Source organism: Pleurodeles waltl, chromosome 1_2 (assembly GCF_031143425.1).
Source record: "Pleurodeles waltl isolate 20211129_DDA chromosome 1_2, aPleWal1.hap1.20221129, whole genome shotgun sequence".
Taxonomy (NCBI): Eukaryota; Metazoa; Chordata; class Amphibia; order Caudata; family Salamandridae; genus Pleurodeles; species Pleurodeles waltl.
The window spans coordinates 291997111-292009784 of NC_090437.1; the positions used below are offsets into that span (position 1 = coordinate 291997111).

Below are 12674 nucleotides of genomic sequence, written 5' to 3' on the forward strand. Positions count from 1 at the left end.
CACTGCTAGGGCCTCTTTCTCTATGTGGGAGTATCTTTGTTCAGTCATCGTTAGTGCTCTGCTAGCATAGGCTACTGGGGCCCATTCTCCGTCTTTGCCCTTTTGGGATAACACCGCCCCCAGCCCGACGGGGCTGGCATCTACTGACAGCTCAGTGTCTCTTGCCGGGTCAAAATACACTAGCGTTGTTTCTGAGGACAGTGCTTGTTTTGTCGCTTGAAACGCTGCCTCCTGTGTCTGATTCCATTCCCAGGGGACGTTTGTCTTTGTGAGCTCTCTTAGCGGGGCTGTGAGAGAGGCTAAGCTCTTCATGAATCTTCCACAGTAAGTCGCCATCCCCAGAAAGCTTCGGACTCCCGTGACAGAGGTGGGGGCAGGCGCCGATTTTATGTCTGCTACTTTCTCCGGGTCAGGTCGAACACCCTGTTCTGAAAAATGGTACCCGAAAAACGCAATGTCCTGTCTTAGGAACTCGCATTTTTCTCTGTGCAAAGTCAGCCCACTTATTTTTAGTCTTTGAAACACCGCCCTGAGTCTCTTTAAATGTGCTTCTATGGTGGGGGCATGTACCAAAATGTCATCACTTACATTGATCACTCCTTCCAGCCCCGCGAGTACCCCCCTTATTGTGTCCTGGAACACTTCCGCCGCACTGGCAACTCCAAAACTGAGGCGTTTGTACCGCCTCAGCCCTACATGTGTGGAAAATGTTGTTATTGCCCGAGACTCCGGGGCTAACATAATCTGATGATAGCCAGCCCGCAAATCCATTTTTGAAAACCACTTTGAACCACTGACTTCCGTCACGATATCATCTACTGTAGGCGTGAGGTGGCGTTCTCTCCTAATGGCCACATTTGGTAGGCGCATGTCCACGCATATACGCACCTCTCCTGGCTGTCTCGGTTTGGTGGTAACCACAATGGGAGACACCCAGGGTGTGGGCCCCTCCACTTTTTCGATAATGTCTGCATCTTCCAGTTTCTTGAGTTCAGCCTCCACTCGCGGTCGGAGGTGAAACGCTATTCTCCTGTGTTTCAGCGCCACTGGCTCTATCGATTTGTCAATGTGCAATCTCACTTGCCTCCCCTTCAGACAGCCAATCCCTCTGAATATCTCGCTATATTCTTCCAGGATGTTATCCAGCGTTCCTATATGTATGCTGAATGCAAATGTTACCAGTTTTAGTTCTTCCGCTGTGCGGCAACTGAGTAGCATCCCTGTACCTATCTTGGCGACATAGACCTTGGCTTGGACTGTGTGTTCTTCATGACTGATCTTTGTTGTAAATACTCCCGCCAGCGGAATCGGCGTAGTTGATCCATACGCGAACACTTGTACAGCCGTTCGACGAAGTGGAGGAGGTTGTTGTAATTGTCTGAATGCTGATTGAGCCAGTATATTGATGGAGGCCCCTGTGTCGATTAGAGCCGTCACTTGATGGTCAGCTATTTTCACTTGGCATTTCGGGGCCCTCTTTCGTGCTCGGCTGCCTGGCTCTGTGGCATGTATTACATACACTGTTCCCTCCGGCTCATCATCGTCATCATCCATGTCCGGAATTACGTCTGGCTGTTGAATGGTTTTGGCCGAGTGATTTCCTCTTTGTCTCTCTGCCTTGGGTTTCGTCCCGGAGCGACATACCTTCGCAAAGTGATTTAGCTTTTGACAGTTCGAGCACTGTTTTCCTAACGCGGGACATCTTCCTTGATGTGGGAACGTCCCTCCACACATGTAGCATTGCCGATGGTTGATCGCCAACCTTGGTTTGTCTTTCCTTTTTGTAATAGGTCCCGAGTTGATTGTGTTTACTGGCTCCGTTTTGATCACTTGCGTGAGCGCTGACTCCATGTGTGCCGCTCTCACTTTGGAAAGTTCTTTTGATCTGCCCATTGTTAACATGTCAGCCATTGCCATGCCAGGGATTTGCAATATGTGTTCCCTCAGTTTAGTGGAGAAGCAGCCTTGTATAAACTGGGCTCTAATTTCGTCTTCCGGATCTTGTAGAGTGCATGTACTCGCCAATTCCCTTAGTCTTGCATAGTAGGTGTCTACGGATTCTTCCGCTTGCTGTCTGGCTTGGCGGAGTAAAAATCGTTCATAATCTGGATTTGCCATTGGCTCAAAATAGGCTGTAATTGCCCTTTTTAGCGTTCGATAGTTGAACGGGGGCCCCTCCTCCACTACTGTTTTGCTTATTTTGTGTATCATTGCTCCTCCCATGTGCAGGAGCATTGGTCTCTGTCTGTCTGGGTCCAGCGCCATTGCCGCAAAATAATTTTCTAGGCGCTCTACCCACATTTTCCACTTAGCCGCCTGAGCTGACGGAGGCCCTTCTACTACGAACGGCTCCAATGCTGGGAACGTGGCCATTGTGCTGCCGAGCCGTGTTTTTTTTTTTTTTTTTTTTTCTACTGTCCTCTCTTCAGATTCCCCTGTATTAGCGTTTTCTCCTGTGCTTGCAGTGTATGCCCTGCCACTGGGACCCAGTTGCTGTTCCCTTTGTGCTTGCTGAGGTTTTTTTTTTTTTTTTTTTTTGTATCGGGTGCTGTGAGCTAAGGCTCGCGCCGCCTTTCCTCCTGTTTTATGCCTCCTTTTGCCACTGCCACGCCCCCTTTTCTCACCGTGTGCTCTGCCGCCTCGTGGTATCGTTTATTTCCTTCTGTGGGCTTGTCGGAGTGCCGGCTCCCCGTGGCTCCACCTCCTCGCTCCCCAGCCGGCCGTCTCTGCCGCTTCGGAGCTGCGCTAGGAGACGTGTCTCCACGAGACCGCTCCCGACCACGTGTCTCCGCCAGGCCGCTCCGACCCGCGCGGCTGCATACAGCGCTGTCGCTCCTCCGGAGGGATGTCAGTTATCGTATCCCGTCTCGTCGCCAGTTTGTTGTGTTCTCCGATGTCAGGAGAACACTCGCTTTGGGGGCCTGGGGACACGCGGCAGCATGCGCGGACGCGCGGTAGCATACGCGCTGAACAGAGCACACCACACCAAGTACTAGTAAACATTCACTGCCTCCGCCCCTCACTGCAGTGTCTTTTATTACCTTGGTCCCTGACGTCCGGACCATACCACATTGGCCGGACGCCAGAGGGTCACCATTATTCTTTTCTCACATTTAGTGAGGGTCACCACTTCCCCCCCCGGGACTGGTGGTATCGTCCGGGGTCGGACATAACAATATCCAGGTTTATGGGAAAGATGATCATGAACATAATGCAAGAGTAAGAAAGGTATTGGAAGGCGTGGGTGATCAGTAGTCCAAAGGTTAAGAACGCCTGCTCTAGACAAGAGTGGTGCGAGGGGAGGAGCCTGGGTCCTTTGAGATGGAAATCTGACAATTTGAAAGATTCTACCCTAAATTAAAACTTTGTTGCTTGTATGCTTAGATACATTTCCTCTAACTTTACTACATTGGTTTACATCGGGGCATAAAACTGAAGAACATTTTGTAGCAGGCTTGGAATTGCACGTGGCATCGGATGAGACATTGGCCTAAACTAAAAACATTGTGACCTAATGGCAGTTTAAGAAGGTACATTGCTTTTTGTGAGATTGTATATTATTAAAAACACGTCGACCAAATGAGGGTGAGTTGACAGTCCTGCACAAGGGGAGCAGGTGCACACTTGTCTACCGGCCCCCAACAAGTCAGCAAGCGTCCAAGGAGGGGCTCACTCGCTAAGCACAACGCACCAGGCTTTCCCTAGAGGATCCGCCCCTGTCTCTCACGCGTCCTTACGTGCGCGCTCTCCTCGCCCTGTCACTAGAGTTCCTCGCCCTCAGCTGATGGGAGCGCGTACTAATGCTCGCAAGCAGTCGCTGTTCACGGCTGCGCGCGCGCCCCCGCAGCAGAGGCAGAAGCACAGCCTGGTGTAATCACACCGCCTCCTCTTCCAGCCGCTGCCATTCTCTGCTGCCCTCTCTGTTAACCGGGAACCACCGCCCTCCACCCGGGGGGACACCATGGGTAAGTACACACCCAGTGGCACGGGAAAGCAGGAAGGGGATGGAGACAGTCATTTTACGATATTATTTCTGCGTGCAATCGTTCCCTTCCCCATCCATCACAAGTTGTTGTGGGCTGTATTATTAAGGTCGGCTAGAGCTCAGCGTTGTAAATATTCCTAAGGAGCGGTGAGTGTTTTGCGGCATCTCGTAAGTGCTCCTGTTACTGTATGTGAGTGGACCTCACATGCACATCCTTTGCCTCTCCACATCCACTTCCTCATGCACTGCACATCCTCTTCCTTCTGTTGTGCGTTTAACATCCACTTCCTTAGTGCACTGTCCCCGTTTATCTTCCACTGCCTTTCCTTTCAGACCATTATCTTTCCCTCTTCACTGACCTCCTTTGCTACTCATCACCCCCAGCCTATGCCCTCTTATCCCTTCCACTTCCCTGTACCCACTCAAACTGCATGTCCCCACCCTGAGCATTGCCTCTTCGCTGTTCCGTGCCATTGCCAGTGTATTGTTTCTTCTCCCCGTGTACTGTACTCCCTCTGTGCATTTACCTCTTTACAGTCCCAGGTCGTTATTCTCCCCTGTGTTTCTGTCCCCAGTGCACCTCCCAGTGGCTCTGTCCCTACACACAACCACACTCTATTAATGCACACGTTGAATGTGCGCCACTCCTCCCTGTGCAGTGACACCAAAATGCTTCTCCCCCTTTGGTCTGGGCCGTACCTCTCTTTGGATCATCTCGCCTTGTATATTGCAAGCCCTTGCTTTAATGTGTTCCTTCTCATACAGTCCCAAGCAAGATATCTTGGGCACCCCCACCCTTTTTGCAGTGCACACCACACACTCCCCCATGTGATGCAGCGTACTGTAAACAGGTACATGGTGCTGTCTCTCTGCCTGCCCATCCTGTCTTCATTCCCTCAGCTGCTGCCTGAACCCCTCATAGGGTGGAGCAGCCCCCCCCCCGGCCCTGCATGGATGTTCTTTCTCTTTCGTCGTCTTGTCAGTTAATGATGACCTGAAACTTCCTCCTCCGGTCCATTCACCCTCCTCCTATCCCACGCGCATCCCAAGAGAGGGACTTGTACTGTGCATGCGATGCTCCTACATCCTTCCCACTAGGGAGAGCCAGCAGCGAATCAGGTCGTGTCAGGAATCGTTTCTTTTTCATGTTGGTCGCACGTACGTGCTGTTGCTGGATGGTGGGTGAATCAGGGTGACATATCATGGAGCAGCTCCTTCCACAGGCCGACTGAACGCGTTTTTGTAACAACGACACACACACTTCTGTCACATTTTCATTGAGTTTGATATGGAGACTGAAACGCCTTTTCATCAAACCCCACTGTAATCACCATTCATAACATTTCTCCCCATTAACAGCCCCTTACAATTTGGGATACTGCCTTTTTTATTCTCTTAATGTCAGGGAAGGCTCTAATTATCTTATGTTCTTAATTTGTACTCTATAATCCCTTTTTGAGGTTGCATTGATGAGTCTCATTCAGTTTGATAGCAGTTAAGTTCTTAACAGTTTCTGCTTTAGTGGATGTACCACAGGAACATTTAAGATGGGGTTTGCACCACGATGGTTTTGTAGCATATGGGGCACTAGTTTGAACTCCTACGTGTGTGATAACACACATAACATCCATTACCTCCGGTGTCGTTTCCTTTGCTGGGTTGTGCAGCGAGCTCCCTCCTCTGCCGTCACGGACTACCTCGGACCTACTGTATAGTAAGCAGACCCTCTCCTTCTCTAATGCTGGATGTTTCTTCTCCACCTATGTGATAGGAAGGCCCTTACCGCCCGCATCTGGATGTTTTATGTCAGCTCGAGGGCAAAGTACAACAGCTGTGAGTTTTCGCTTCTATCCAAACTGTTAGCAATGAAGCATCAGATTTAGAGAAATCAGGAGAGGATATAGTGTCAGCCTAGAGCCGTGACTGGAGATAGCATGAAAGCAATTTGTATTTTGGCGATTTGTGCATCAGCACTTCAAAACAAAGACACTTAATTTGTTCAGTTTTGCTTTTAATGGCGCTGTGTAGAGACACCGCACAAGTATCTGTTGAATACAATCTGTGGGTTATTGGCAAATACATTGGATTAAATAGTGGCAAAGGGGAGGGGGCGTGTGTACACTGAGATTTGAAGTCAGGTTGAGGGGTTGTCAGGTTGAAGGTTGATTAGTCGAAGATATTTTTTGTTGCTTTCCAGTTGCTAGTGTAAAAGGAGTCCGGTTTGGGAGTGTATTTAATTTTGACAGGTCTTGGGTTGCTACCACGAAGCCATGGCTTTGGACTGTGCCTAATTTAGCTTTTGAATTTATATTTTCATTGCTGTTTCGGCTGTCAATTTGTAGACTGCTTGTGAACATTTCTGTGTTCATCGCTCAGTACCAGATGTGCTAATACAGCGATGTCACTCAGGAAGTGATTTGCAGTCAGTGGGGAGTGTGCACTGTAACATCCATGTGTCCGAATAATCCAAAGCATTCTGTGAACCTTACAACAGTGTTTCCAAGGAGCATGAGTGCACCCCAGTCACTCCATGGATTTTTAAGAATGATTGCCCTTCGTTAATAACCGTGGGAGAAGGCCAAAGGTTTAGGAGGCAGTTCTCAGTAGTGTAGGCAGTGTTTAGCCAGTGGAGAAAAGTGGAAGGGTACTTGAACTTGTTCACTATCTACGCGTTGTTGAAATCTGCTCCCAAAACCTTTTCTGATGTAGGCTCTAAACGGGACCATAGTCTTGAGTTTTGATCTTAGCACCGGTGCTGTTTTCAGGAATGTCGGTTAATATGGTGCAGTTTGTGATATTTGTAGGCTTGGCGTTGAAGATTTCCTCCTTTAAACGTATTGTCAGGCATGGAGTTTCGTTGTTGTTATTAAGATATTATCAGTTGGCAGACACCTATTTTTTAATGTGTGTTAGACCTTTGCACAGTATCTATACAAGTTATGTTAACATTGATTATAGAATGCATAACCCAATTTGTAAAGCTTTTTATACATACAAGTTGAACTTGAGTGTGTACTTAAACACATTTACAGGGGAATATTCCAATCCAGAGTCTTAGAATAATGAAGATGGAAATTTACCACTTTGAGATGGGATTTGTAACATGGAAATTGGACAGTTAAGGTGACATTTCCACATTAGAAATATGTAAGCTTAATGGCAAGCCTGCAAACGTCAGTGAACTCCTACTTACCCTCATACTCATTGCAGATTTAATCCTCAACACTTTTCTAAATGTATTTCTGTAATTGGAGAAAGCGTGTTTCCAAGGTGGGCGTGAGAATGGGGGGTGGGGGGCAGCCTTGTATTTCATGGGGTTGGGGGTTAAGGGATGGGGTAAATAAATTTCCATGTGGAGAAACCAAAAAATAAGTAAATGTGCAATTACCATACGCATCAGGTTTCTGTGTGTAGAATTTGCCACAGAGTGGAAGTTCTTCTTCTGTAACTGTTAATACATGTGAATACTTCTGGGATGGTATTCTTCTAGAGTCTTGTGAACGTTGAAAATTTCTCTCCAGACATGGGAGTAATCCTGTTCAGACTTTCTTCCCTGCCTTTTATGAATTGGTCCCACTGTTAAATGTTTTCTGCGCATTGGATGATGAAATGGGTACTACCCTTGAGCAGAGATCCACACTAGATACATATAAGTTGAATATGAGAGTGGTGGAAAGTATGTTCTTTACTTACTTTAAAGGATCTCCGTCTATAGCACCTCTGGCACAGTTGGAGTCTCAAAGTTCAACTCTTATTTAGCATGCAGGCCATGACCATTATTGACCTAATTCTCAAGTCAGAGCAAGTTGGCATAAAAATAGGTATTAATGCGTTCCTACCTAATGGCAAGCCCTCTTCACGTTTGCAAATGTGACCTCCTATTAGAGTTCATGTAGTGCCACTGGTTTAGACTGCATAAAGATAGTAATGTATTGCTAACAGGTTTGAAATAAATCAGGATTGCTTTACAGTTTGTGGCCCCCAATATTTGTCTTGAAGGCTTCCATTGTATCTTGCAACTTGTTACCATGTTGCTATTGATTTCAGCCATAGCGATAAGACTGTTGTTGAGATCCGGAAGTCATGCACTATTGGGTCATATAGACACTGTCCAGCTTTCTATTTCCTGTAAAAGCGCCTTTATTGAAGGTGCTTTTCTGCTCACAAAACTTGATGGGGACAGACCCTCCTCATCACATTGCCCTATCATTTATTTTATGTTAATTGACATTTGGCACACCAACTTTTAGGTTACCATGGGAAGCTGGAATTGGTTATGTACGGGCCATATACAATAACAAATTACATTTTCAGCTTGTTTTTTGCTTGTGTGCCACTAAGAGGATTTTTTGGGAAATACGGGAGCAGGGTTAACCCAAAGTAACAGTTTTCTAACAATTGTTGATCATTTTCAGAAATGGATACTGCTTAAGCAAGTAAGGCAAGATGGAAACAATAGCTAAGCAGCAGTGGTGTGAAGCGGGTACCATAACCGCGAATTCCTGACTACGTACACACATTATAAGTAATCATTTTGCTTTGGGAATGTGGCTACTTCTTCATGTACTGACTCCTATGGATCTAAAGGAAAAAATCCCTCTCGGAGCTGAGATGATGTCACATGTTTGATGTGGGTATTGGTCAGTAGGGAGTTGCATGGTGAGATTTCTTACATCATTAGCTGTGTCCTTTAGTGAGGGTATACAGTGATCTAACTGCTCGCAAAAGCAGAAAGGACACACTGACCAAACCATTCCTAATTGTGAGGTCTGTTTTCTAAATTCTTCAAGGTAAGTCTTTAACAATTGCATCCTGGTCTAGAGAGACACAGACACACACACACTTTTAACATTCCATTTTTGTTGTTAGAAAAGCACATTTATGCAAATATTGATTTATATGTCAAAAAAGAAAAGCAGATTGAGTTAGTCTAAACAGTAACAAAGTATTGGTAAATGTTATATGTAAATGATCTACATTGATTTCACGGTTTTTTATTTTAAAAAAACCCTATGCCCCTGTAAAATACTGAATCTGAGCTAACTTTATAATTGTCAAAATAAATAACACCTCCTCCTTGCAAGATGGCTACTTAGAAGTCAAAGGAAAGCATTGTGCTAGGGTGCAACACAGTATTTATTCTTGTTTGCTCTGTTAAAGTTTGAACTGATGGAAAGGTTCAAAACAATAGACTGGAATGAGATCCAGAGCAATCACCAATGGTGAAGATACATTCTAGCATGCTTTTCATCACCTTGATCTTTGTTTAAGTTGACCCCTTATATGAGATGGGTATGACAGGATGTCCTGAACTCCTTGTGCTACAAGTTTTAACCTGTTATTTAGTGCTGCTACAGTTCACTCGTAATGAAACCTATCTGCAAAAGTGCAATTATGTACGTAACCGGCAAAAGTGCAATCAACTATGTAACGGGGTCAATATTATGCAAAGCGCTCGACTTCTGCCAAGCGAGATCGCGCTGCGAACAAAAGATAAAAATAAGTCTACAAACCTGACGGGAAACAGTGAGCCTCGCATGTTTCCAGTACTTGGTCGCTGCGCTGGAGGAGGGCTAACCACCAGAAAAGGCATGGCATAAGCGTGCCTCCTACTAATGAAAGCAAGCTGATTTTAACAGGCAAGCCCACGAACCAATGAGACACTCAAGTGACGTGGACGGGGCTCCGAGCCCTTTTCTAACTCCTAAAGCGTCTCGCAAGCGATACGCATCCGCAAGCGCATGCGACGCAGGCTCGACCCTAAAAATAGTTCTTTGCTTTTTACGTCTCTACCTCTTTCTTGTAGCATCCTTTTCTACCCCTTCCCCTAAAGTTATGATTTTGAAAAATCTGTCATGCTGGCAGAATGTTCGCCACTTTAACTTTAATCTTAAGTACCTACACATTTTTTAATTTGGGCCCACACTAAATAGTAGTCATCCCTCTGGCAGTGCATGTCTCAACCTTCTCCACAGTACTAATCCAATTGCCGGTTCTTTGTAGAAATGGACAGTAAATGGACTTCTTGAAGGTGTCCATAATGCAGGTCAAAAGCACAAACCTTGTATTTGGATAATTTTATATGTTGAGACAAAGCTTACATCAACCGCACTCTAAATATTTTGAAACATTTCCCACAATCGTGTAAGGAGCTAATTAGCACAAGCTCATTGATGGGAGCAGAAAATTGCTAAGTCCTATGCAAAACAATAGTGCGAGCTCCGTGAGAAATGGATGTCATTTGGTGTTTGTAGTACTGCTGTCATTTTTCTTAAGTGCCTGTGAAGGACTGAATTCTTTGAGTGGTTTTCCCAATTTTCGCCACTTGATGGTGGTTTGCCCTCTGTGAGGTGCTTTGGAAATAGGTTCTTGTCAGTATGTGGAAAAGTCTGGAGAGGTTAGCACATAGGAAGCACATCAGTTTGTGATTGCTAGAGGTCTTTGGACCTTTGCAGTGACTTAATCCTGCTTTCCGAATGGTGTGTGTCTGTGAGTTGCTGATCCATACCATTTAGATAACTCCCTGTAAAACTTTTATGACAAAGAGTTGTATTTTTTGTTAACCTTAAGTGTTGAGCAGTGGATAATTTAGTCCATTATGATCCTGGAGCAACCGTGCAAGGGTCCACTCTTAATTTCTTTTTTTTTCTCCATAATGGTAGACGCTGTAGTGCTTTACACTTTGTCTTTATCCTAAAGAAGTGAGAAACTGGAAGGCAATGAGTGGGGTAGTGCTTTAACGCAATGAGATGTGAGCCTAATGAGGGCAGTCACTCAATAAACAATAAGTTAAACTTCCCTAACACACCAAAGCTAAAATGGAAGGTTCCATGTTGTTAAAAGCAAAAAAGACAGCATGTGACCGGGTGGTGTTCTTTTGGATTTCAGAAAATAATTTAGGTTGCATCTTACAACAAATCTGTCATGCTGTTAGTTGTACAGGTCCCATTATTTCCCTTAAAGAGAGTTAGGGCTGAGATTTAGAGTTTGTTGATTTGACGGGCCATAGTTATCAATGCTTAGACTTTGCTGGTAGACCAAAGTGACTTGTGTTCCTGAAATGTTTTCTGTTGAAAAACGAATGAACTGTTAACTCCACCAGGTAGTATGAGTATAAGGTAGTTTACTCTCCATTAACATAGCAAACATAGGAATGGAAATCTTAAATTCAAATATACAACATACAATATATTTCAATTTAGATATTTATTGTAGCTAATTAAACATTCAGTTCGCACATAATATAATCAACATAGAATCAACCAAAAAAATATATAATACAACCCCCTACCCTAAATGAAACATACATATATGAAAACATAAATAACATAACAGTAAATACGCAAAAATAAACAAATAACACAGAACCAACAAAATCACAAAATAGTATACATACAAATTTACAACTGCCTCATACACGAGAGGATATTTAAACAGCACAATAAAGTTACTGCTTTGATGCTACAATTATGCGTTGTAGTTTGGATTGTATAAAATTCAACATAATAACAGCCAATTCTAGGTTATAATTTCCTGATTCAAATTCTCGTATTACAGGCCTGATGGTAGCCAATCCTGGTCAGGGCTTCAAATTTGCCAATTTCAAACACTTCATGCCAATGTTCAAGACATGTAAATTTACAAGCCGACGCACGTTTCGGTGAGTGAAGAAAAATATAAATACACCTTCATCAGGACTTTATGATTCAGTATAATTGGCATACGTACATCTTGTAATCTTAGATATGAAATAACTTAGTTATCCCTTACAGGCTGGATTAAACACTCTCCAACTTCAAATTTGTAGTCCAAAATGAAGGACTAACACATGGATATAGCTAAATGAAGCTATGCTTTCTCACTCTACAAGTTCACATGGTTTAAAAAACGTAATCCACAGGGGAACCCACAAGGATACCAAACTGGTAGGGAACAACTTGCTAACAGTATCAGCAGGATCCAGGACATATGACCAGCACGATGATCTCTCGAGGAGCAAACTCCACCAGGTAGATCATATGTTCGTGTTGAGTGAGATTGACTCTCATTTACATTTCTTTTTGTTGACCTGTACACTGCCACCAACTGATGTGGTTCACCTTTTCGGGCAAAAGCCATTAGTAGAAGAAAGAATAAGTTTAGTTTTTATGTAGCTTTTGTTTAGTGAAAATGTTATTTGGTCAAGTGGATTTTTCCAAACTGTTTCCTTCTCTTGAGTTTAGACACCGCTTAATCCATTTTATCTCATGTGTACACTGGACACGTGGAATGGTATATTTCTGTTAATCTTATAGCAACTGATGCTACATAAAGAGTGCAACCATTCTGTGCTCAGGCAACATTATAGGGTCAGATGTATTTTGAGGGCATCATGGCCACTTAATGAATCCAGGGTGGATGTTTGAATGTGAGTAATGTGTACAAGGAAGTTACCTTTTTGCACTTTGCTAAAGATTGAATCTGATTTGATTGACAGAGGAGGGAGCTCTTAACTCCTTGCTGAATTGCCCTATGCTGCTACATTAGCATGAGCATGGGCCGAGTACCTGGCCAGGCCTACAGTGTGAGGTATTGGGTCTTGGGGTGGTTATGGGAGTGTGTGGGCGGGGGTAATGAGGGCGTACAGAGGGGTTTTGTGCAATTGAAGACTGTTGAACACAAGCCAGATTGGAGTTTCTACATTGTATAA

At 44.5% G+C, this 12674-nt stretch overlaps 1 protein-coding gene across 2 annotated transcripts in view; it reads left to right on the forward strand.

The window, feature by feature from the left end:
- The first annotated feature begins 3760 nt into the window (after positions 1 to 3760).
- Positions 3761 to 12674, forward strand: part of RAP1GDS1 (Rap1 GTPase-GDP dissociation stimulator 1) — a 625331-nt gene continuing 616417 nt past the window's right edge. The window contains exon 1 of one of the 2 annotated variants that reach the window (XM_069238277.1): positions 3761 to 3965. In XM_069238277.1, the coding sequence (XP_069094378.1) occupies positions 3962 to 3965 (4 nt within the window). In that variant the 5' untranslated portion in view covers positions 3761 to 3961. The remainder of the gene's footprint in view (positions 3966 to 12674) is intronic. The other variant, XM_069238286.1, reaches the window with a different exon arrangement.